We start from the raw sequence: 27,138 nt of genomic DNA, 5'->3' as shown, positions 1-27,138 counted from the left end.
AGAGAGACAAATACTAGATGATCTCATTCACATGTAGTATATAAACAAAGCAAGGGAACAGACACTGCTTAATGAAAACAAACCCTTGGACTTTGACAACAGAACCGAGTTCACTGAACAGTGAGTGGGAGGAGAGGTTTGAAGGTGAGAAAAGAAGAGATAGACTAGAAATGGTGGAGGACCTTTGACACTTGGGTGTAGGGGGGGATGGAGGTATAGTTATATTGTACACTAAAGTATAAACATTAGTACCATGGTGACCATTTTACCTCAATTAAATAAAAATCTTTCTAATTTAAAAAATGGCATTCTTTCATTTACAGCATGGATAAACCCACAGAATACTATACTAAGTGAAAGCCAGATGGGAAACAACAAACACACCAAGATTTCACTCATACGTAGAAAAAGCTAGGATGTAACTCAGAGGTAGAGCATTGACATGTGAAGCTTTGGGTTTGATCCTTAGCATCATAAAAAATGAACAATACCATAAATCTTAAGTTTTATGAACAAAATAGTAGAAATTAGAAAGAAAGAGGGCAGGAGGTGGTAAATCAGGTAAAAGGGGTCAACTGTATGGTGAACAATGGAAACCACAATTTTGGTGGCGAACACTATATATTTAGATGTTGGTTTACAATGCTGTACACCTAAAGCTTACATATGCTACTTTAGCTGAAAAAACATAATGAAGTAAATAGATGTAAGAATCACTGTCGCCGTCATCCCTTTGCTCATCGATCTGCTTGAGTGGGCAACAGTAACGTCTCCATTGTGAGACTTGTTACTGTTTTTGGCATATTGAATACGCCACGGGTAGCTTGCCAGGCTCTGCCGTGCAGGCGAGATATTCTTGGTAGCTTGCTGGGCTCTCTGAGAGGGGCAGAGGAATCAAATCCCAGTGCAAGGAATTGAACTGCATGCAAGGCAAACGCCCTACCACTGTGCTATCTTCATATTCATAATCATAATAAATAGTCACATGGCAGGGCCTGGCAAGTGACCCGTGGTGTACTCTATATGCCAATAACAGTAATAATGATGATCCTCATTCCCCTGACCCTGAAAGTGCCCCCAATACACCATTGGGCTACATTAGCACGTGACAGGGATAAATAAAGACGTTACTGGCGCCCACTCAAGCAAATCGATTAACAATGGGATGACAATGAGTGACAGTAAATAAATGGTCACAATGATGAACAGACACAATTATATATTATTACTAAATCATAACAGTATCATTTGTGAGCCAAGCTATGAAAATACAACTATAAAAAGCATACGTGCTCTTTTAGACACAAAATACAATTGCTATAAATGGATTACTAATTCTGGATTAACAGTCTAGATGCTCTTTTAGACACAAAATGCAATTGCTATAAATGGATTACTAATTCTGGATTAAGAGTCATAGAGCACTTTTCAGGGAAAAAAGCAAAAGGTAAATTTTAGTGCAATATTATCTGTATAACAGCTTTTCCTTGTAAAAGACTGAGCAACAATTTACATCAAAAGTTCTGGTCAATAACACATAAAATGTGACATTCAAAAAGCAATATATAAATGAATTTAATTTCATCATAAACCATGGGCACATTGAGCACATTTTACATTTTAGCTTAAAATTTTGACTTAATAACTTAATAATGAAAACTCTAACTTCTCTAGTCATGCATAAATCAGAATGCCTTGTACCTTTATGACAAACAATGGTTAATCAAAAAGAAGTAAAGAAAACATCCTAGATTTAGGCAGTATTCTTACTTTCTAGTTCTTTTCTATTTAGGAAATTTACCTGTCTCTTTTTAAACCACTGAGAATTTCACTTATATTGCAAAAATAACCCTTATCAACAGGTAAACTCAGCATCACTTACTTCAGGGGCTCTAATAATCTTAGAGTTCTTAAGTATTTTGCCAAATTAACTTCTAAGGTTAAAAAAAACTTAACTCACTTAAAAAACATAGTATTCAATATATCACTTACAAATTACCTGGGTAAATTTAAGTGTCAACAAGCTGTCATTTATTTATAAAACCTTTCTGAAAATGTTACTCTAGTAGGCACTGAATTCAAGTGATTCAGAAAAATTTCTCCACAAGTAGAAACATATGGATTTCTTTTTCCATTTCCAGTAGCAGGAACGTATCTTCACAGTCATCTTGCAAGTATTTAGAAAAAACAAAAAGGAAATTATTTGGAAAATAAAAAATATGTAATACAAATTGGAAATTCCATGAGTTGCAAGTTTTACCCAGATAAATGCAAAGAAATGTCCCCTTAATCTTACCCTTGCAGCATCTAATAGCTGTCTTGAATTGCCATTCCCTATTCTCTGCCATGTGGCATATCTTAATGTCTCGGGGAGCTGATGAAGAAAAAAAGAGAGCACAGAAATTTAAGATCACACAATATTCAAAGATTTCTTTTACTATTCTTATGTATACATAAAATCATAAACAATGTTGAAGATAGTAAAACTTTTAATAATGTCTAAAATGATAAAAACTGGTAAAGCATAATGTATACTCATTAAAAACATTAAATTATATTTTTTGTATCTTTATAGGTTTCTTTGTCCTTATTTTCAAAAAACTTCTTTAATATAAGAAAATATAAGAAAATATATTTAAACATTTAATATACTTAATCCCATTACTGTTCTAATACATGATACCTATGATATGTTTCTTTTTCATTTTTCATCAGAATGTTAAATTTAGATATTATTAACAATATCAGATTTGCCAAGTACTCCTGATAGACTCCAATGAAAGATTCCTTAGGTCAATTTTTTTCCTGATGATATTACAAAAGTACCAATAAAATAACATGGGGCCAGGACATAGCTCATGTGGTAGAACACGTGCTTAGCATGTTTGAAGCCCTGATTTTTAATCCCGGTACCTCAAGTCCCCACCCCTAGTTTCTGGGTACTGCCCTGGTGCCACTTTCCTAGCATTATAGGGAGCATTCCCAAGGGTCCCTAAAAACCACCAAGTATAACCCTAAAAAATAAAGAATAAATGCTAATGCCTAAATACCAGACAGACATCCATGAGATGGATATACATCCTTCTGAAGCACTCTTTTCCTAAGGAGATATTTGCTTTAAGTTTGAAAATTTCTTGCCTCTCCTGATGGAAGCTGGGAGTTGTAGAAATGGAGTATTGTCTAAATATATAAAAGTTAGTTTCTATATACTAATAGTAGCAAACACCCAATCAACAACAAGAAAATCTCCATACATAGCGTTGCTAAACAAATTGAGAAAATTAACTTAACTGTTTACTAAAATAGAAAAGCAGCTGATTTCTGCCCACACATCTTTATAAACATATAAGCCATTCTATGAATTATAAAAATTTCAAAAACAGGAGCCAGGGAGATAGTACAGTGCTTAAGCTACTTGTTTTGCACATGATCAACCCTAGTACAATCCCTGGCACTGCACACTGGCAGCCTGAACACAGGAGTAACCGGAGCAAGGGTAAGTACTAAGTACCACTGAGTGGGGTACAAAAAAACAAAAGAAATTCAAAAACATCAATAACTTGTACACGTTCTGCTGAACTCAAGATCCTATACCACTCCATGTACACTCAAACCTCACTCTGATTCATCCACAGTTAATGATGCCTTTCTGCTGCATAACAACTATTTTCCTCACTGCCTTTCCAATATCTGTCTCATACAAGCTTTACTGCTCATTTCTATGGTACTCATAAATGCCCAATTCAAGTAAAAACATACCAAGCAAGATGCTACCCATGCTCCCATGTTTATAAACATATACAAAATGTAATCTTTCCTTTCAAAAGCTGCTCTGTTATTTTAAGTAAATCACTATTCACCCTCTTTCCTCACTCAAAAATGTATTATATGTGGCAAGTAGATAAAAGATGAATATTGGTGATTTACTGTAATTAAGAGCACAATCATGTATTCTGAAATGATATTGTCAAAATGAAAACTTTTTTTCTCATATTTAAGTCCTTAATAGTATTTACAGAATCCCTTCTGAATGTTCAGCAGTTTCTTTGTCCTTCTCTAATAAAATCATTTCCCCTTACATATCAGGATTCAAGATAAAAATATTTAATGTTCATATTCAAACTCAACTAGTACTAAAATAGCATTGTTAAATTAACTATTTCAGGCATACAAGTTGAGAAAACAATATAATGATCACATGCGTACTTAGAAATCTGCCTAAGAAATGACAGATGAAGAATAGTCCCCAGTATCCTCTTTTAAATGTCATACCATCCACGTTCCCCTGAAAGAATCAGCACCAATTATTTAAAATACCTCTCACTGAAAAAGAGAAAATATTAATCATATTGTGGTCTAACTCCTTAAGAGGCATAGTTCAACCACTATTTAAATAATACCTCTGGGGAAAATGCTGTGAGCTCTAAACAACAGATTTACAGATATTTTCAAGCTGAATTCGGGGTGGGGCATCTTTTATTGTGAACTCCCCCACAAAACACTACACTGATCCCTAATGCATAGCATGATAGTATTTAGAGCTGGGGTCTATATGGAGGTGACCAAGATTGGATAAGTTCAGAAAGGTATGACGAATCAACAGGTTTTCTGCCTTGTTTTTTTTAAAAAAAAAAAAAAGTAGAAAATACCAGATGTTCTCCCAAACTTCTCCCATCTTTTTCCTAGGCTCCTTGCATTTTTACATACCCCAATCTTATCCCCACCCCTTCCTTTATGAAAATTTAATTTTATTATCTGTGTCCAACAGCTTGTCTCTTTTTATCTGCTCATCAATTTTATATCCTTACATTTCACATATAGGTCAAATCACCCAAAACTTGTCTTTTCCCTTCTGACTAATTTTGTTTTGTGTAATTCCCTCAAGCAACTTCCATTTTCTTGCAATTGAAAAAATTTCATCTTTTTATAGCTCAATGTACATTTCCTTATTGTATAAAAGTACCTTTCCTTATTCATCAAAGTATTGATGAATACTTTGGTTTCTTCAATATTTTAGTTATTGCAATCAATACTGGACTGGAATAAATATTATTTTTGTTTGGATATTATTTGGATAAAGTCAACCAAAGTGAGATTTGTGGATCGTATGGCAGCTTAAGTAACCTCCACAGCATTTTTCCAAAGTGGTTGCACCATTTTACATTCCCTCCCACAGACAATGCATTAGTTCTCTTTTCACTATCTCCTCAATACTAGCTTTTATTGCAGCTTTTGACCGAAGCAATTCTCATATGTCTGAGGTGCCATCTCATTATGGTCTTAATCTGCATTTCACTGGTGATCAACTATGATGAACGTTTTTTTATATACCTATCAACCATCTGTATGTTATCTTTGGAGAAGCATCTTTTCAAATCTGCCGGATTTCTAATTGGGTTGATTTGGTTTTTAATTAAGCTGTGTAAGTTATTTATATACCTTGAAGTTTGCAGATATAGGATGTGCAAATATCTTCTCCCATACATTAGGCAGGCTTTTTATTCTGTTTGCATTTTTCTTTCACTGTAAAAATTTTTCATTTTAATATATAAAAAATTTCAATATAGGGCAGAAAGACATTATGGAGGTAAGGCACTTGCCTTGCACACAGAGGGCCCCAGTTCACTCCTTGGCACTGCATATGGTCCCTGGTCAACACCATGAGTGATATCTGAACACAGAGCTGGAGTGGCCCAACACCCCCCTCGCCCCCACCAAATTTTCCAGCTTAATACAGTCCCAATGGTTTACTTTTATTTCCCTTGTGAATGGGGTAAAGTCCCAAAACACAATTTTTATGCTAATGTCATGAAATGTGAAACATAATGCATTTGTAGTTTATACAATACCTCTGCTTCTAAAACCTTGAACCTTTCACTTAAAAGTGAAGGTAGGTGGGGGCTGGAGCGATAGCACAGCGGGTAGGGCATTTGCCTTGCACGCGGCCGACCCGGGTTCGATTCCCAGCATCCCATATGGTCCCCTGAGCACCACCAGGGGTAATTCTTGAGTGCAGAGCCAGGAGTGACCCCTGTGTATTGCCAGGTGTGACCCAAAAAGCAAAAAAAAAAGTGAAGGTAGGCAAAAAGAAAAGAAAAAGACAATTATGTGATAATTTTGAAATTTAAAGGGTTCGATTAGAGCTCCCTTTGAATTCTGAAATTCCGTGGCTTCACTGAAATAAAGACTGCTGTCATTGACTTTTTAAAAGTCTTAACTGAGAGGACAGTGCACCTGACTTCCAAGTGTGATGCCACGAATTCAAAAACTCATGCCAAGGATGGTTTTGGCATCTCTACTATTTGGATTCCCTAGTGCCACAACAGTGTGTGGTCTCAGACCTACTACAATCAGGTATGTGCAAGTACTGAAACTAAAGTGTACAACCCTGGCAAACATCACAACTTAGAATGTGCTACATCTGCAGCCAGGAGTGACCCCGCTGGAGAACAATACAACCAAATGTGCCGGCATCACAACCAAATAAACACAGCAGCAGCAAACAAGAGAGAAAAACAACAGAAATAAAAACACACCTAAGTAAATTTGGGGCGGGAGGTTGGAGGCCATACCCAGTGCCTAACTCCTGCTCTTCACTCAGATATCACCCATGGCAGGGCACAAGGGAAAGTATAGAGTGCTGGGCACAAAGACAGCTATGTGGCAGCTAGGACCTTGTGGCAGGGCTTTGAGGACCATATGTGTTGTCAGGAATCAATCCCAGGTCAGGCGCATAAAAAGCAAGTGCCCTATCCACTATACTATCTCTCCTACCTGTAATTTAGTTTTTGCCAAATCTAGTTTCCAAATTTACTTATGATCATTCTCTCTAAAGACACACACAGCAATAAACTGTACATTAACTGTCAGATAATAGATATGGCTAATGTACAAAAATACCAAAGAAATATAGCATACTGAAAAACAACAATGTGATCGTTCATTTGTCAAAGTTAAAATATTAACCCTGGAGGATCATGTTTATTTCACCTAAAAAAAAGAAATTCTGGGAGGCTGGAGTGATAGTACAGCGGGTAGGGCATTCGCCTTGCACGCGGGCCCAGGTTCAATGCCCGGCATCCCATATAGTCCCCCAAACACCGCCAGGAGTAATTCCTGAGTGCAGAGTCAGGAGTAACCCCTGAGCATCGCTGAGTATGACCCAAAAAGCAAGAGAAAAAAAGAAAAGGAAAGGAAAGAAAAGAAAAGAAAAGAAAAGAAAAGAAAAGAAAAGAAAAGAAAAGAAAAGAAGAAGAGAAAAGAAAAAAATTCTGGGGGGGGAATTAAAAGTATGATGTGCTGCAGATAATCTCATTGAGATCCACAATATTCACAGCACTATTATTTAAAATCATTTTCAACAAACAGTTGTATTGGCACAATGTATTCCTGTATGTAGAATATTCAATATGCCAAAAACTATAACGTCTCACAATGGAGACGTTACTGGTGCCCGCTTGAGCTAATCAATGAACAATGGGATGACAGTGCTACAGTGCTATAGACTTTCGATGAATATTTATAAAATTAATAACAAGCACTAAAAGCATCAAAGTAGCACAGAATTATGTAATTGGAACCCAGTACTAAAGCACGAAAGCTAGGGCTGAAACCAATTCCAGGAGTGCTCAGGGCCTACTCCAGGCTCTGTGATCAAGGATCACTCCTAGTGGGGCTCAGGGCACTACATGGGATGCCAAGGACAGAACCTGGATGGGCCACATATAAGGCAAGCCCATACTTCATGGTATCCATACCCACAATACTGTCAATCCCCCTTATTCCATTTTAACAGCATCCTTCCTTTAAAATAAAAACTTAATCTTTATTTTAAAAATTCTATTAATTTCTTTAGATATGAGATCATTCCTTTTTTCACAATGGTGAACTTCAACAAGCTACATCCAGTGTTTATGACACTTGCAAAATTAACCAAAAAGGTGAATAATATATAAACTGTCACATTATGGATTTTGGAGCCCATAATTATATGTTGTCCTCTTTAAGCTTTGCAAACAAATCTAAGTTTGCAACTAAACATGAGGTTATCACTTAAAAGTACGGGGACTGGAGAGAGAGTACAGCCTGTGCACAAAGTACAGGTTCAATCCCCAGCATCCCATATGGTTCTCCAAGCACTACCAGGAGTAATTCCTGAGCACATATCCAGGATTAACCCTGAGCATGGCTGGAGGTGTGCCCCCCCCCAAAAAAATAAGTATCAAATGGTTGTTTGACAACACTATAATAATATAAATCTTTATAAATCCTAAAACATTTCAAGTAAGCTCTCAATGCATTTTTGAGAGAAACTTGCTATTTTAGAAAAATGTAAGTGTGAAGTAAATGTGATTTAAACTTGGTCTTCTCCCCAACTATCTAAAATTAACCAAAAAGCTGAGATGGGGAGGGCAAGAAAGGTGAAAGGGGATAGAGAAAAAATGGTCAACTGATTTCTTAAATCTAATTATATCTCCTAGCTGAAAACTGGAGGAGAAAGAAGTTTCTTCCTTGTGCTAGATATTCAATAAATGCTGGCTGAAGGAATAAACGGCTGGCTAACATAAAGGGTTTGGACAGTGTATGCACTAAATATTTTAAGGGGCCAGAGAGATAGTACAGTGGACAGGGGGCTTGCCTGGCACACAGCAGACCCAGTTTTGTTCCCTGGCACCTCATGTGCTCCCCTGAACACCACCAAGAGTGATTCCTGAGTGATCAGCCACAAAAAAAACCCCAACCACCACCAGGAGTGACCAAAAAAATCTAAAATAAAACAAAATTTTAAATGCATTATCCAACGCTAATTTTGGAGGAAAAGGTGTCCCAAGTAATGCTCAGGAGGTCTGGCTCCCAAAGGCAATCCTGGGCCTGCCCAAGGGGCAGTCCAACACAGTGCCTTGCAGCATTAGGGATGCATGGGTCACCTGGGGTACCCAAGAATGCACTGGCAATGCTAGAGGTCAGAGAGTACAATATAGTACCCAGAACTGAACTCAGGTTAGTTCAATAGTACATGTGCCTTAATGGCTATAATACCACCCAACTGAGTATTTTAAGACTTTTTAATCTAAATCTGAAAGACAAATTCATAAATACCACAGCAAGAAAAATGCAAAGATGAGATATATTTTTGAGTACCTCTCACTGTACTCAAAAGAAGAACAACCAAAAAAAAATTTTATTTCATCCCTGGACATCTTAGTCCCCTTATCCAATAAAAAAACAGATGCACTAAAGACCAGGATAGTAATTGTTATGCCCACTTTCCATAATTTCATTTTTATATTGGTTTGTAAAGGCCTGTCTATATTATACAATGAAAGAGAAACAACTACATTAATACTTTTACTAAGAACAATAGAATTTGCAACTCATTAGGCACTCATTATTTGACTTCCCTTCTACCAAACATTACATTGGTTTTGTGGGTTTTTTTTGTTTTATTCTGTTTTGAGGCAATACCTGACAGTGCTTAGGGCTTACTCCTGGCACTGTCTTCAGGGATCACCCTGGTGGGCCCGGGGTCCATGTGTGATGTTAGGGATTAAACCCAAGTCGGTCACATGAAAGACAAATGCCTTACCTAATGTTCTATCACTCTGGGCCTATTTAATTTTATTCTTACTCTTATTATTCCCATAATTAGTTACTATTATTATTAGTTACTAGTTACTATTATTATTCCTACTTTGCAAACCAGATACTAAAGCTCAGATAACTTGGCTTGCTCAAGTAGAGGAATAGAGATGCACATTTCTATCATTATTGACACTGGCAATATCAATAACGTCAATAACCCTAAGGAGTTTATTAACAGCCATCTTCCTGATTAAAAACTTTGAATGTTTGTGTTGTCTGTTAAACCTAAGTTTATAAAAACTTATTTTTTCAAAACTTAAGTATAACTATAATGTTAAAAATGAAGGATAATTATCACAAAAATGGAAAAGAACTTTAAAAGTTTGTATCTCCACAAAAGCAATGATTAAGCAATCAAAATTTAGAGAAATATTTTTAGTACTCTGGTATTTAACTTTCAAAAAGCAGTGATAATGATGATGATGTTAAATTTCAGCAAAGAGCAGTATGATATTTATACTTACTTTTACCTATAATCTCCCATACTCTACATCAGCGGCAGCCATTTAGATGACAGCTCTCATTTCTTTTTTTTCTTATTTTTGCATTTATTTTAAGATGAGAAATTTTTTTTAGTTTTTTTTTTTATTTTATAAAGTAGGTCACAATATTTGGTTACATTTAATCCTCAAACACCAATCCCACCACCATAGTTCAGGTGTTTCCATCCCGAACCCAATCAGAATTGAAATAATTTATTTCCCTCTAAGGTTGGTTGCCTCCTACATTGAATCCCATCAAATGTGGTGCGGTACTCTTGTAGTATGAGTAGCGTGTGTCCTATGAAGTGACGCACAGCCGCAGCCACTCGGTCAAGGAAAAGGTTCATCCGTGGGAGATGAACTGTTCATGATGGCCATTCATCTGTGGAGAGCGGCCATGAGCATGGCTGCTGTTGGGTTCTGGAGGAATTCGGCCGCGGGGGCTGGGTCCCTTGGGGTGGGGAGGGGTCTCACCCACCCCACTCTGGGGAGCTCCGATTGAAATAGCCTGGTGCGGGTCCGGCAGCATGGTTATGGCGTGCATCATGTTGACGGCTCTCATTTCTGATACGTTTTTCTGTACCAAAGGGGGAAATTATGGAATTTGCTAAAAAAGAATTGGGGTTGTGTATTTTGATCAGTCTTGCAGCTCCCCAAACAAAAGGCAGAGGAGCTCAACTTGTGTTAGGCCCATCAAAATTACTGGGTCTGAAGTGGCCTGCAGCATTTGTTTACTGTGAGTAAATATATTTATATAAATACATATTAATATATGTATATATGGTTGCAGATGTCAGAAGCAATGGATACAGAGAGGAAAAATAGGAGACAGAATCAAAATACCTGGAGTCTGGACATAAAAATATGTGAGAGAATATGTACTTTAAAATAAGTAGCAATATTAAGTTTTAATAAACAGAAAAGTTAAATACAATTTGGGAGGCCATACCCAGTGATTTTCATGGCTTACTTCTGGCTCTGAGTTCAAGATTCAATATTTGTAGGACTCAGAGAAGTATACAGGGTGCCAGGGGTCAAACCCACGTTGGCTTCGTGCAACCTTCTGTATGATCACTCCAGCCCCAAGAACAAAGGGATTTTTGATTTGGTTTTTTGTTGCTGTTTGTTTTAAGTGAAATAAGATCATTTTTACTGAACAGAATTTACTTAGATGTGAGGGGAGAGAAGGAAAGGAATATGCGGTCAAGAGAGAACAGTCTTCTCCACAGTAGAGAAAGCAGAGAGTGACATAGGAGAACATGAGTTTGAAAGAGCAAGGTAAGAACAACATATTAATAGTCACAACAGTTAAGTAATAAACAATTTATTTTGACTTTTTGGGTCACAGACGGCAATGCTCAGAGGTTACTCCTGGCTCTGCATTTAGAAATTTCTTCTGGTGGTGCTTGGGGGACCATATGGGATGGCAGGGATAGAACCCAGGTCAGCTACAAGCAAACGCCCCACCCACTGTACTATCGCTCCGGCGCCAAAAGACAAATGTTTAATTGATACATTTATTAAAATGTACAGACTAGATCTGGAGCAGCCGCGCACTAAACGGCCCCTCTGCTCCTTAAAGACTATAATCTTGGAGGTCTACTAACCCATTTTGGCACCCAGCGGCTTCTTATAGAAATGCATCTAGACAGCAAACTGAGCTAAAATATCAGAAATCCAAAACCTGAGCTCATATAATCTTCATTCTCAGCAATGGAAAACAAATTATCAAATGATGCCTTTTCAGCAGGTTTGATTGTTGGGGGAAAAGTCCAAATATTAATAGTGAGTTCTCTGTTGAAATTTTGTATGTATCCAAAGTATAGAGAGAATAAAGTGAAGATCATTAGCCACTCAGGTGGGGGGTGGGTGTGGGAGGGGGGTATATTGGGGTTCTTGGTGGTGGAACATGTGCATGGTGAAGGGATGGGGGTTTGATCATTACATGACTGAGACTTAAACCTGAAAGCTTTGTAACTTTTTTCACGGTGATTCAATAAAATTAAAATTAAAATTAAAACAAAATAAAATAAAATGTACAGACTAATAGTCCTGTACTTAAATATCATCATGGCTGTGCTGTCTTCATAAAACAAGCTGTAAGAAAAACTAGCTGTAAGAAACTCCTCAACAAATACAGACAGAAGTAAAAAGGTGACAGAAATAAAAATACAGGCAATTGCAGACATTGCAAACTTATAATTCATATTTGCTAGGAAATAGAATTTGACATAATTTACAATTAAACCAACTTTCATCAAGGTTGAATATCACAAGTATAAGGGCTTTCTAGAACCACAAAATAACTTTTTATATTTTCCAAATATTTTTAGCTTTAAAGGTTAGTCACCAAAATCAAATTTGTTATTAACGAGAAGGAATTTTAAGCCCATTCACTCAGTCTCTGACATCTTTCTGGGCCTGTTAATATGCAGACAGATGAAATGGTAATAAGATCCTTAATATCCTGAATTTCACAAGTGATGACCAGTAAAAGAAGACAAATTTCTAAGTAGCACCTAATTGAGAGTAAGCCAAAACAAATGCATACAAGTAGTTAAAAAATTAAGAGAAAATATAAAAATTAAAGATAAAGATCTGGAGGGAGGCTGGAGTGACAGCACAACAAGTAGGGCGTTTGTCTTGCACACGACCAACCCAGGTTCAATTCCCAGCATCCCATATGGTCTTGCGAGAACTGTCAGGAGTAATCCCTGAGTGCATGAGCCAGGAGTAATCCCTGTGCATCGCCGGGTGTGACCCAAAAAGCAAAAAAAAAAAAGTGTCTCAGGAGCCGGAGTGATAGTACAGCGGGTAGGGTGTTTGCCTTGCACACGGCCGACATGGATTCGATTCCTGGCATCTCATATGGTCCCCCAAGCACTGCCAGGAGTAATTCTTGAGTGCAGCACTGTCATCCCATTGTAATTGATTTGCTTGAGTGGGTACCAGTAACATCTCCATTGTGAGACTTGTCACTGTTTTTGGCATATCAAATACACCACAGGTAGCTTGCCAGGCTCTGCCGTGGGAGCGGGATATTCTCGGTAGCTTGCTGGGATCTCCAAGAGGGACAGAAGAATCGAACCCGGGTCGGCCGCTTGCAAGGCAAAACGCCCTACTTGCTGTGCTTTCGCTCCAGTCCTCTTGAGTAGCTGCGCTCCCCTGCTAGAACCTCCAAACAAGCTCTCTGAGTGCAGAGCCAGGAGTAACCCCTGAGCATCACCGGGTGTGACCCAAAAAGAAAAATAAAAAAGATCTCTGGGGCCGGAGTGATAGTACAGCGGGTAGGGTGTTTGCCTTGCACGCAGCCAACCTGGGTTCGATTCCTGGCATCCCATATGGTCCCCCAAGTACTGCCAGGAGGAATTCTTGAGTGCAGAGCCAGGAGTAACCCCTGAGCATCGCTGGGTGTGACCCCAAAGCAAAATAAATAAATATAAAGATAAAGACCTCATATTAGAGAGCTAAGAGAAATAACAACCAAAAAATGTTTCAAATAAATAAAAACATAAGCCTTATGTTGCAAAAACATAAGCCTTATGTTGCAACTTAAGGAAGTATGCTTAACAGTAAACCAAAAGCATATGAAAGGGTAACGCTAGCTGGTAACAGTACATGTATGAGCAAATAAAGCATACCATAATAATAATGGTAAAAGTAAAATGCTTAAGCAAATAAAGCATACCATAATAAAAAGAAAGAAATATTTGTCACCACAGTATTAAAACATTAAAAGCATAACCATTGTGGGCTGGAGCAAGAGTACAGCAGTCAAGGCGCTTATCATGCAACACAGTAGACCTGAGTTTCATCTTGACACCCCATATTGTCTTTCAAGTCCCACCAGAAGAGATCCCTGAGCACAGAGCCAGGTGTGGCTCCCAGGTAGCAAAAAAAAAGAAAAAACACCCAGAATAACAACTTTATTGCTGAATTTCCATCTCAGTAGTCTTGGGGTGGTGGGGTAGTTAGTTGAACTAGGATTAATATCACTGTCACTGTCATCCGTTGCTCATTGATTTGCTCCAGTGGGCACCAGTAACATCTCCATTGTGAGACTTGTTGTTACTGTTTTTGGCATATTGAATATGCCATGGGGAGCTTGCCAGGCTCTGCCGTGTGGGCGAGATACTCTCGGTAGCTTGCCAGGCTCTCCAAGAGGGGCAGAGGAATCAAACCTGGGTCAGCCGCATGCAAGGCAAACACCCTGCCGCTGTGCTACCGTTCCAGCCCAGGATTAATATACATAATAAATTTACTTAAGTGAACTGAATTAAATAATCTTAAGATGATACGGTAGAACACCCCACTAGATGTTGGGATATCTTGGTTTTGTTCCATTCATTTTCTCTTCATCCTAGCAAGCACACAATTCTTTAGTTTCTCATTTGTAAAATTAGTGAAATAGAATAGATGGCCTCAAAAGTTTATTTGGATGCTAATATATATGAATCGATTACTCATTTGTAATCACGTCATCCTCTGAAGAAATCACTGCCTTTGCTGGCAATACTAACAAGCTATTTAAAATGTCACCCCAAAAGAGTTTGCTTAAATAAAATTTGGATTGACTATATTAGGCCTTCAAGTATGACTCTTATTGAAATCTGTCATTACTGAAATTTTGTTTTTAAGTAAAGTATTACAAGAAACCCTCTGTAATTTCAAATGGCAAGATATAAAAATTTAAAGTGAATGTCTGATAAACAACTATTATCACATAATTGTACACATTTTCTGCCCATATAATAAAATTAAACGTTCTAAGACCTTATGTCCTATCACTTTTAAATCACATTTTAAGTCACACTTTCTCTATATAAAGTTATTACTTGCTATAGCTTTTCAGCTTAAATTATCAATACATGGAATTTAATGTAAAGAGATTAATAATCACTGACACTACATATATCAAATTTAGGTGACTTTAAACATCAAAAAGTACGTTAGAAGAAGAGTGAATAAAAGTAATTATCTGGTTATTAAGACTAAAATCTGGGGTAGAGAAGAACTTTTGAAATACCCATCTCTCCACAGAAACAGTGAAAACACAAGAAGAAACTATCAAAATCAACATTATCAGACAGTTTGTAGCTAAGAGACTTGCTTCTAAAAATGCTATAGAAAATTGAACGGAATGAACAACAGACTGTAACTCAAAGAAATATGAATAAAGATCTCCAATAAAGTTAACAAATATACACAGCAGTTAACACTACTGTATTTTGAACTGACCTTCACCTTTTATTTCCCACACAACAAAAATACAGAAGTATAAAAAATACTTATAAATCTATTTTAAGAGCCACACAATGCATAAAGATTAATCACACAGAAACAATATGATAAACAGAAGAGGTGGCACTTACATAGCAGTACTGCTTTTGTATGCTGTTGAAACAAAACTTAAATTCCATTTATACTGTTATAAATTTAGAATGTTAATTATAATTCTGAAAAAATGTATACACAAAAATAAGGAGCCAGAGAGATAGTACAGTAGGTAAGGTGCTTGCCAACTTTGGTTTGATCCCCAGCACTTTATACTGTCTCCTGTGCCCTCATCCCCTTCTAGGAGTGATCCTTGAGCACAGAGTCAAGAGTAAGCCCTGAGCACTGCTGGGTATGACTCCAGAACAAAAAACTCATATGCACAAAATGAGAAGTATATCATAATGTTATACCAAAATAACTAAACCTGGAAAATGTAAGATATGAGGGACAAAAGTGAACATAATGAAAATGATGAAAGCAAAATTCCTTCCTAATCAGAAATGACTACAAAATAAACACCCCAAAGGTAAGGATTCATTAAACAGATGAACTAGATCCAAAGACAAAAAAGTGAGTAAGAGAGCGATGGTATAGCAGCTAAGTCCTTTGCATTGCACATGGCCAAGCCGGATTCAATCCAGCACCCTACATGGTCCCCTTATCCTGTCAGGAGTGATCCCTGAAATAAGTCTTGAACACTGCCGGGTGAGGCCCAAAAACCAAAAATAAAGTGATCAAAAGTAAAAGAAACGGGCAAGGGGCTGGAGTGGGAGTACAGCAGTTAGGGCACCTTCCTGGCTTGCAGACAACCTATGTCCAATCCCAGGGACCTCAAATGGTCCTCCAAACACCTCCAGAGGTGATCCTTATGTAAGGAAGTACTGAGTACTGCCAGATGTGGCCCAAAAACAAACAAAAATAATTTGTAGTATGCAAGTTTGGTTCAAAATGTGAAAAATCAAACAATGTAACACACCACACTAATGGCAAAAAGGAAAAAGTTTCACATAAACATATCAATTAGTGAAGAAAAATTGACAAAACTGAACTTTCAGCGATAAAAACTGAAAAATCTAGGAAAAGGGGAAGTTCAATATAATAAAATTCTTATATTCAGAGCTAGCAGATTACATAAGAAAAACTGAAAGATTTTCTCTAAGGTTAAGAACAAAACAAGGATTCCGGTTTTAAAATTTCTCTTCAATGGGGCTGGAAAATAGCACAGTGGGTAGGGCATTTGCCTTGCACACGGCCGACCGGGGTTTGATTCCCAGCATCCCCTATGGTCCCTTGAGCACCGCCAGGAGTAATTCCTGAGTGCATGAGCCAGGAGTAACCCCTGTGTATTGCCGGGTGTGACGCAAAAAGCAAAAAAAAAAAATTCTCTTCAATATGCTATCTGCAATAATTAGGGAGAAAAGACATTAAAAGGCATCCAAAGTGTACAGGGAAAAAGTGAAATTATCTCTTCCTATATGATATGGATTTTAGTAAAGAAAACCCTAAAGGTTTTTTTGAATAAAGTTTTCAAAAAAAATTCAATAAGTTACAGGATATAAAACCAACATAATCATTTCTACAAAGTAAAAAATAAACATTACAAAAATAATTACATGTATAATAGTATCAAAAATAATAAAGTAATTAGGACTATTTAAACTGAGGAAGTAAAATACTTCTACTATGAAAATTATAAAATAAGACCAAAAATGGAAATATATTTCAAATTTATGCATTAAATGACTTAATATTATCAAAGATCCATATTCCCTATAGCAATCTAAGGATTCAATGCAATTCTAATTCAAAGCCCAGTGACAATTTTGTAGAAATAGAAAAAAGAAAATTCTAAAATTCACACGGAAACTTGATGGATCCCAATAGCCACAACAATCATGAAGAAAAAAGAAAAATATATGTGCGTACTGCAGAGCTCTGCTCAATTCCCCTGCAAGAGGCTTACAGAAAAGCCCCAGAAAATTCTGTTATCAATGAAAAAAATTCTGTGTTATTAAAGAAAAAATTAAGTGAAAAAAATAGTAAGGGACTGGCATAACATTATACATATAAATAGAAGAGAACAAAGAGTCCATTAATACAAACCTTGCCATATGAAATCATCTTTAAACAGTCCCAAAATCTGGAAGAGAACAGTTTCTCAAAAATATAGGTAAGATTTTTAGCTTTTTAGGCTAGACGATTACATTACAACATACACAGAATCAATTAAAAATGAATTAAAGATCTAACTGAAAATACAAAAACTTAATAATAACAAAGGGAAAACATGATACTGGACTTGGCAAACCATTCTTGAATATAAAGTCAAAAGCTCAGACAAACAAGCAAAACAGACAAATGGGAATAGTGTGTATGTATGTATATATATATGTATATATATATACACGTATATATGTATATACAGTATATACATATAAGATAGTATATACATATATATAACTTCATATCAAAGAAAACAACCAAGAATCGATTTCATTAAAGAAGAAATTACATGAGGCCAGACAGATAACACAGCAGGTAAGGTGTTGGCCTTCCAAGTGCCTGACCAGTAATGATTCCTCAGCACAGAGCCAGAAGTAAACCCTGAGCACCAGCAGGTGTAGCCCAAAAATAAAAAGTAAAATAAAGAAGAAACTGCATAAAATAATATGTTGAGCCTTTAGCAAATGAAAATGCAACGTATTTTCCAACAATATCACAAAAGGTATGGGTAGGACACAGCTAGACCTGAAGAATTGAGGACTGGGTCTGAGAAATTATATGTTTGTGGCACTTCCACTCCATGTGGCTGATCCCAGTTAGATCTTTAGTACCACATATGGTCTCTGGAGCACTGCCAGGAGTGATCCCTGAGCAATCACTAAGCACCACCAGTGTAGCCCCCAAACAAACACAAATGGAATCAAGTACTCCCTAAATTTAAATAAATGGCACTACAGATAAACTGCATTATGCAGCAGTTTCTACTGTTTAAATATTAAACCCCAAATTCTATCATTTGAAATTTGTTAAGTCCTTTTAATATTAACCAATATGGTACAAACTCAATTGTATAATACATAAAAGTTTAAATATTATATTAAATCAATTTTAAGAATAATTTAATTTTAAAGTGTTTACTTCCATTAATAGTACTCAAGTAACCAGATAAGTATCACTAAAACACAACAAACATGTTTTATGTAATGACTGCCAATTTTATTTACTATTACATAAGTACCTGACACGCAAAAGGTAACAGAAGAGAGAGAGAGAGCTCAGGGGCTGAGGACTTTATACAGAAGGCCCAGGTTTGAGCCCCAGCACCTCATGGTCCCCTAAGCACTGTGGGGAGTGATTCCCCAAGCAGAGCTGAGAGCAGCCCCTGAGCATCTCCTCGAAACAAAAATTAAAAATCATAAAGAAGTGAATGAGTAGCCTTAAGGGCTATCATTTAACTATAATGGAAATCATTTTGCTCATCTGCAAAATCAGCAAAGCTGGATGTAATATTTTCTAAAGCAATATTGTTCAACAGAACTTTCTGCAATAGTAGAAATGTTCCACATATTTTAGCCCTTAAGATGTGACAAATAAAGTGAGGAAATAGAATTTTATCTTGAAAAGCTAGTGGCTACCATATGAAACTACAAAGCATAATCCTATATAAAAGTTCATTTATAGGTGCTGGAGAGATAGTATAACAGGTAACGCTTACATTGCCAGGAATAAGCACATAAGCACAACCAAATATAGTACAACTCCCCTATCACCTCAAAAGTACATTTAAAAATGCATCCCAGTAACCATGCAAATGTGGGATTCTGTGTTTATGTGTATATACATACATGTACCGTATACATATACTATGTACCAAAATATATAACGTATAAAATATGTAAATATATAAAACAACATTTCCCTATAAAAAACTAACATTTGTAAATCTAGTCTATTAAAGTTCAAGTAAAAACAATCATCTAAGCCACTAACATGATTTCGTAACACTAGAGAGGTTCCTTTCAGCTCTAAAATATTATGCTTTACATAGACTATCCTAAGGGTATGCATTCAATATTCATTTAGTAATCTAAGTTACAAACCACTAATTAATTTGAATATGTCTTTGTTTTACCAGTTTCTAATTTAAAAGCCTGCAATGATTCCTGCATCTCCCTGCTAATACATAATATATATATACATATAATTTTTTTAACAGGAAACACTCCAATCCATGCTTGCCCTGTTTTCGAGAGCTGACAGCTTGGTGTCCAGGCACGCAGTAACATTCCTTGGCAGGTAGTGTTCAGGGACCATGAGGGTCATACACAGTGGTGGCGGGAGAGGGGATGTGCGCATTTGGTGCCTAGGATAGAACTCAGGGACTCATGTGTTCTGCCACTTGAGCAATCTTCCTGACACCCTAAATTCATTTTATAATGCAGCAAAAGTTTCATGTCTTTGAAGAGGTACAAAACAAAGGTAACATCTTTTCCACTTTTTGTTCACACTTCAGAAATAGTAGGATGCACAGCAGAAAGAGGACACTGTGGGGATAGGATTCTGAAGAGATAAAGGCTGTATTTTTATTGCCATTTATTCATCTCTTCTAAAATCCCTAAGGACTTCTTTCCTCTGCATTCTTCCAGTCTAACCAAGTCCTACAAATTCTAGCTAAACTTCATCTGGCTTAATAGAGGACTACAAAACAAGATTTTGGGTACCAAAATCTTTCATGTGTTCACCTTTCAATTATAAAGTGCTTTATAAATGTCATAAAACAGAATGCTTCTCTAGACCATGTTCTATACAGAACAGTTTACTAGTCTATACTACATGCAGTCCTACAAAAGGTCCATCCTGTCTCTTACCTGTGGACCTTACACATGCTACTTCCCCTTTGTGGAACTAAATTCTACATTTCCAGGTCTTGACTTAGATCACTTAGCTCACCTTAAATTTGATGTCCCTTAAGCACATTTTCCTAGAACTTAGCAACTGTTAGCAACTGGATTGTGACTGTCTCGTCTACTGTCTCATCTATTCCCCCTACAAAACTGCAAGCTATTAAATGAGAGGATCTGTTGTTCTGTTTTTGTTCACTGCTTTCAATGTGCTCAATAATTACTGAAGGAACGAATGCATCTAATTCCTTCAACATTACACATGTCAGGGCTGGAGCAATAGCACGGCCGGTAGGGTGTTTGCCTTGCACGCAGCTGACTGGGGTTCGATTCCCAGCATCCCATATGGTCACCTAAGCACCGCCAGGGGTAATTCCTGAGTGCAAAACCAGGAGTAAACCCTGAGCATCACCGGGTGTGATCCCCCCAAAAAAAATTTAAAAAATAAAAAAATAGACATGCCTCCTGTGTAATTTCCTAGCAATGTGTACTCCCAGGAATGTTCTCGCAGTTCTGTCACCAGACTGAGACCCTAACTATTTCCCTATTTGCTCTGGATGCCTACAGTCCTCATTGTTAGATTTTTTTAATTTAACTTACTTGTTTCTAGCTTTTTGCTTTTGTTACTAGAATGCCTAACTCCAATCTTCTAAAATAACCCTTGAAGGCATAGTTTTTTCCCTCCTGCTACCCCATTAGCATGCATAGTGCTATGCACACAGAAACTATCTGTGGACGAAATATTTAAGAGGTTTGTCATCAAGTGTTGACAATACTTTCATGATACTAAGGAACAAGTGGTGGTGGCAATGAAGCATTTTTTTTTTGGCCAGGATATAGAAAATAACGAGATAGTGACAGTACCCCAAGTACAAATGTTTTTTTTTTTTTGAACTGTTCTTGAGATAATGGGGGAGAGGCAAGCCTTGTTCTCTGGAGGCTACATGTGTCTCTTCTTTTTTTTTGTTTTTTAAACAAATTTTATTTTATTTCATTTATTTTATTTTTTTTGCTTTTTGGGTCACACCTGGCGATGCACAGGGGTTACTCCTGGCTCTGCACTCAGGAATTACTCCTGGCGGTGCTCAGGGGACCATATGGGATGCTGGGATTTGAACCCGGGTCGTCCGGGTGCAAGGCAAACGCCCTACCCGCTGTGCTATCGCTCCAGCCCCCATGTGTCTCTTCTTGATCCACTCTGCAGCCGCCCTTGTTCTCTTTGGAAGATGTATGCCTCTCTACCTCCCATCACGTCTTTTTTGACTAAATTGCGTTCAACAAAAACGGTCGTGGTTCACAAAAATAAACTACGAAGGGGCCTTAGACCCACAGAGAGAATCCATTCGAGTTACATAACCTTGGGCTTCGAAAGGGAGCACTGGACTCCGAGCGCTATCAGCTAATCCAAGGACAACTGTGTGGACCAGTGCATTCGGAGCGGTTTCACGTGCTGGGAGCAAGGTAATCACGATGTGGGCCTATTGGCAAAACTGTCAGGAAGGGCCGTGCCTGGCGACAGGCCCCCCCTGGCCGCGCGTTCTTAGGTACTGAGCCTCTCTCAACGCGACTGCAATGGACTCAACTCCCAAACGTGAGCAGCTCGGTCCCCAATTCCATGACGAACTTGGGACAGCGCTCCCGATCGGCCCTGAATTTAGAAAGGTACTGTCTGGGGATGATGCCTGGCCATCGTTTGATCTCGGGGCGGGGGGGGAATGGTAAATTCTGGGGGGGGGATCAACCGAGCTCCAGATGTCCTGTACACAGCGACAGAGGCGATCGTGTTCCCATTTGCCACCGTCCAAAGGTTTTCTTCGCCTCTGCTTTAAAAAAAAAAAAAAAAACCGTCCGAATGTCCTGGAATTCCTGCGTCTCCGGCCGCTTTCCGCCAACGTCGCTTCGGGACGTTCTAGCGGCCCCGAGGTCACAAAGGCAACCTGTCCCCTGCGGTCCCCTCGTCCTCTGCCCCGCTCGGCCGACTCAAGGGCCGTTTACCTGCGATACTCGAGCGTGTCCGGACAGCCGGAGCTGACGCGACATCCACTGCGAGCCCGGGCCACACACGGACGCCAGCGGCCTCCCCAGAGCCGCACAGTGCCGCTGCTTTTCGAAAGCGGCCGCCGCGGCGGCCCAACGCCACGAAGGTATCGCGAGCAGCGCCATCTTGGCCGGGGGAAGAGGAGCCGCGAGCAGAGGATTGTGGGATGGGGGCGGACCCAGCGCGGCTCCCTTAAAGCTTCCCCTCCCCCGCGGAGCCTCGGGCCCTGCGGCGCGGCGCGCGGCGGGGCGGGGCGGGGCGGAGGGGGGGAACCTCGCGCTGGTGATGGGAAGCTTTGCCCGGGTGGTTCTTGCTCTGCTAAGAAGGTGTTTTTCTTAACACAACCGGGAAAGGCGAGCCACGTTGTCTTCCCCGCTCGTCTTAGATTTGCCAGATGACATAAGGGTGCCCAGGAAATTGCTACTTCAGATCAATGTGAATAGGCAATGAATAATTGCTTGGGAATATGAGTATGCCTCAAAGAATCTGCCACCCCTATGCTGTCTATCCTCCGCTCTTCCCTGGCGCCGAACAACTCAGCTCCACCTTTCGTTCTGCGTTTTCCTTATACAGTTTATTTTGATGTATTGTTTTTGTTTTCGGGGCCCAGCCCAGCAATGCCTAGGGTGTACGCCTGCCTGGCTCCATGCTCAGGGATCCCTCCTAGCAGGGCTCAGGGGCGCCGATTGTGGTGCTGGGAGTGAGTCCCAGTAAGCTGTATGCAGGGTGAGTACCCTGCCCGCTGTACTCTCAGACTCCCCTATATGTAGTCTTTTTTATTTATTTTTGTTTTCTTTTTTGGAGGGGTCACACCAGGCGAAGCACAGGGGTTACTCCTGGCTCTGCACTCAGGAATTACTCCTGGCAGTGCTTGGGGACCCTATGGGATGCTGGGGATCGAACCCAGGTTGGGCGCGTGCAAGGCAAACGCCCTACCTGCTGTGCTATCACCTCAGCTCCCCTATACGTAGTCTTATATCCTCTCTCTTGTACACTTGTGTTTGGGGCAGATTAAACAATCAATAGTAGTCCGCCTAAGGAGGCTCTTCTTCCGGGAGGTTTCACTGATTCTCCCTTTTGTAAGATCTGTTATCTGGCTCCTTTTTTTCTTCATTGCAAACTTTGGGGTATTTTTCTTTGAGCTTTTACGTTTGAGACATTTTTACACACACATTTTCCGTGAGAATTTGCCTCTTACCTCTCCCCTTTGGTTTCTGCAGCACATCTAAATATTGCAAAACAACTGGATTGGCTAAGGGATGGTAAAGTGAATAGGTTGAGCAGTTCATGTTTAAAGATACATTTATTTTCTTTTGTCACCATTATTATTAAGCAAAATAACGTTGAAATATGTTATCTTTGAAAAGGATTTCCAAGTGAAAATGTTGTCTGAAACTATTGAGACAGTGTTGTGGTAGCAAATTTATATGCATTGCTGCATTCTCAAATATTTCACACAAATATGTCACACAAATGAACTCCTTATGTAGAGCACTATGTAAAACAATGCATATGGTCCTTGTATTTAGCTTTTCATTATTCTGAGATTTATATTTAAACTCTAGTTTTCCAGGGAAGAATATACTTGAGAAGAGTTATTTAAAAAAATAAATATATCATTGAAGAGTTTGTAGAAGACTCCATGTAAAATAACAGATTTAAAATAAAGAAGGTCTTTCTGTGGGTTGGGCTGGGCTACCTCCGCCCACCTCCCTGTACTTCCAGGAGCCTCAGCAGTCACATCCTCACCCCAAAGCTGCCACCCAGTTACAGAGCTACTCAAGCCTTACCATCCAGTAAAAATACTGAATAAAAGCACTAGCCATTAGTACCATAATGCAAACCGTAATGTCCAAAACTAGAGGAAAACTGGGAGTGGGGCGTGGGGGATTAGGGATGGTGGGAGGGAAATGGGGGACTTTGATGGTGAGAAATGTACTCCCATAGAGGAATGGGTGTTGAATCATTGTAAGATGGAAACCCAATCATGAACAGCTTTGAAATGGTCTGTCTCATGGATATTAAATTAAAAGTTTTTTTCAAGTTATATGGAGTTCATGCCTGCTTCAAACAATTTAACCAGTGGCTGAATAAATAGCAGTACTCCTATATTAAAAATAAAAAATAAATAAAAACCATATGATCATATCAATAGATGCAGAGAAAGCATTTGACAAGATGCAGCACCCGTTTATTATGAAAACTCACAAAAATGGGTATTGAGGAAACTTTCCTCAATATAGTCAAAGCCATCTACCAGAAACCAGAAACCTATGGCAAGCAATGGGGAAAAATTAAGAACCTTCCCTCTAAGAACAGGGACAAGACAAGGATACCCAATCTCACCACTTCTGTTCAATATAATCCTGGAAGTACTAGCAATAGCAGTTAGGCAAGAAAATTATATTAAGGGCAACCAAATAGGAAAGGAAGAAATCAAGCTCTCACTATTCACAGATGATATGATACTAAATTTAGAGACCCATAAAGCTTCTCCCAAGAAACTCCTAGAAACAATTGACTTGTATAGTAAAGTCGCAGGCTATAAAATCAATACCCAAAGTCCATGGCTTTCCCATATGCAAATAATGAGAGAGAAGAAAGTGACATGAAAAAAAGTAATCCCGTTCACAATTATGCCTCAGAAAATCAAGTACCTCGGAATCAGCTTTACTAAGGAGGTTAAGGATCTGTGCAAAGAAAACTACAAAATGCTATTTCACAAAATAAAAGAAGACACGAGGAAATGGTAACATCCCCTGCTCATGGATTGGGAGAATTAACATTATCAAAATGGCAATACTCCCCAAAGCATTATACAAATATTTCTCATAGAAACTATTTTCATTTTTTCCTAAATCTTTTAAAATTTTTATTTCAATTGTTAAATATCTGTTTACTCTTGGATTCTGGATATTTTCCTCTGTTAGAGATTGTTATACTTTCCATTCTAGATCGAATTTCATTCAATATGCTATTCATTGCTGTTTGTAACCCTTTAATATCTTCAGTCTCTTTGGTGAGAACTTATTGTGCTCTTATAGCTATTTCATGTCTTTAAATTGTTTTTATTTGTCCATTGAATTCCCCTGACTTTATTTTATTTTGTCATAATGACTATTTCCAAATCTTTATATATTACCTCCTCCAATTCAGTGTGCCTTTATGTTTGTCCTATGGGGACATGGAGGCATGTCATATTATTTCATTTATTCCATCACAGTTTGGCAACAGTTGCCAGTAGAAATTTTTTGATTATGCATCTGGATTTGATTCTTTTGTTTTCATGCAGACTATCTTGTGACTTTAGTGGTAGAATCATCCTTTGTTTCTATTACCATGAGGATGAGCAGGAAGTTGATAGTAATGAAGAGACTAGAAACCTCAATTGATCAATCACTTTTTGCCAACGCCTTGTGACTTCAGAACAGCTTAGAATGAAAAACTGCATGCTGACCGATTAGACACTTCTGACTTATATTCCAACCAAAGTTATGCTTTACATGCCTGTATCTGCACTGCGCATTGATGTCTGTACTACCTTGCTATGTAGCAGAAAGGGGACTCAACTCTTGCAAGTATATTGTCTTACTAAAACATAGGGACTCAGTTTTTTGGTTTAGCTTTGTTTTATTTTGACTCAGAGCTTATTTTCTGGAAACAGCACAGATTCTCACCTCTGTCTGAAGGATGGATCATTATGTAAAGTCTAGCCCTCTTTTCATCTGGGGCAAATGTTTTTGAAATAATGGTGGTTGGTGTGCACTATGCTTCTTGAGATTATATTCACTAATCAATACTGCTGCTCTGATTTTGTTTAAGTCTGTGATCATGTTATTCAAATATATAGATTCAGTTCATCTCAGAAAAAGCAGACTGAGTAGGTATCAGCTGTGATATGTAATTGATTTTTCTTTGTAATTTAGTGAGAACTTTTGTCCATGTCCATTCCACCATTTTGGTGGAAGTTCCATTTATTTCATTTACCTGTGTATTTGTGCTTTTTAGGTTTCTAATACTATATTGAATAATAGTGATGATAGTGCCAGAGGACAGAACATAGATCACCCAATTCTGACGTCTTGCCCCTCTAGAACTTTACTGGGCAGCGGGACTGTTGAATCCTTAGATGGGGGAAGACACCGCTGGACTACCCATCTTTCCCTTCTGGTTAGAGGTCCGGGTGTTTGTTTCCTCCTGTGCTAGTACAAAGAAACCTGAGTTCAATCCCCTGGGTCTCCCAAGCATTGCCAAGAGTGATCCCAGAGTGCAGATCCAAGAGTTAGCTCTGAGCACTGCCAGGTGTGACCCCAAAATAAATTTTTAAAACCCAACTTAGCTATAATGAGAATAGAATAAACTTTTCTCAATAGAGTTAAAACCACTACAGTGAACTTACAATTAACATCATTCTCAACAATTAAAAGCTAAAATCCTTCTGTCAAAGATCAGGTAAGATAACGTTGACCACTCTCACCACTATTATTCAATATAGTACTGAAAATCCTTGCCATAACAATTGGGCAAGGAAGTCAAATTAATACTATTTGCAGATGACGTGCTTAGAAAACCCAAAAATTATAATATATCTTTACAGTAATTTAGTGGGCTACAAGACCAACAAACAGTTTCAAATATAAAAATATGACTTGTATCACTTGTCATCATGTTGATCTTCGATTTGCTCAAGCAGGCACAAGTAACATCTCCATTTGTCCCTGTCACGTGTGAGTGTAGCCCAATGATATCTGCTGGCTCCAGGAACAGGAAGAGCCTCAAAACGTTCATTCAGGGT

General features: G+C 38.3%; 2 protein-coding genes across 2 annotated transcripts in view; one reads left to right on the top strand and one right to left on the bottom strand.

The window, feature by feature from the left end:
• ABCB7 (ATP binding cassette subfamily B member 7) overlaps nucleotides 1-22,468 on the bottom strand; it is a 149,287-nt gene extending 126,819 nt beyond the window's left edge. The window contains exons 1-2 of the mRNA XM_004620914.3: nucleotides 22,301-22,468; nucleotides 2,297-2,374 (exon numbers count right to left, since the gene is read on the bottom strand). Of these exons, the coding sequence (XP_004620971.1) occupies nucleotides 2,297-2,374; nucleotides 22,301-22,468 (246 nt within the window). The remainder of the gene's footprint in view (nucleotides 1-2,296; nucleotides 2,375-22,300) is intronic.
• UPRT (uracil phosphoribosyltransferase homolog) overlaps nucleotides 22,379-27,138 on the top strand; it is an 85,857-nt gene continuing 81,097 nt past the window's right edge. The window contains exon 1 of the mRNA XM_055121379.1: nucleotides 22,379-22,449. The gene's annotated coding sequence lies outside the window, so the exon portion shown is untranslated. The remainder of the gene's footprint in view (nucleotides 22,450-27,138) is intronic.

This window comes from Sorex araneus, chromosome X, assembly GCF_027595985.1.
Source record: "Sorex araneus isolate mSorAra2 chromosome X, mSorAra2.pri, whole genome shotgun sequence".
NCBI lineage: Eukaryota > Metazoa > Chordata > Mammalia > Eulipotyphla > Soricidae > Sorex > Sorex araneus.
Note: the sequence above shows the minus strand (reverse complement) of the source record. Positions and strands in the feature narration are given on the sequence as shown.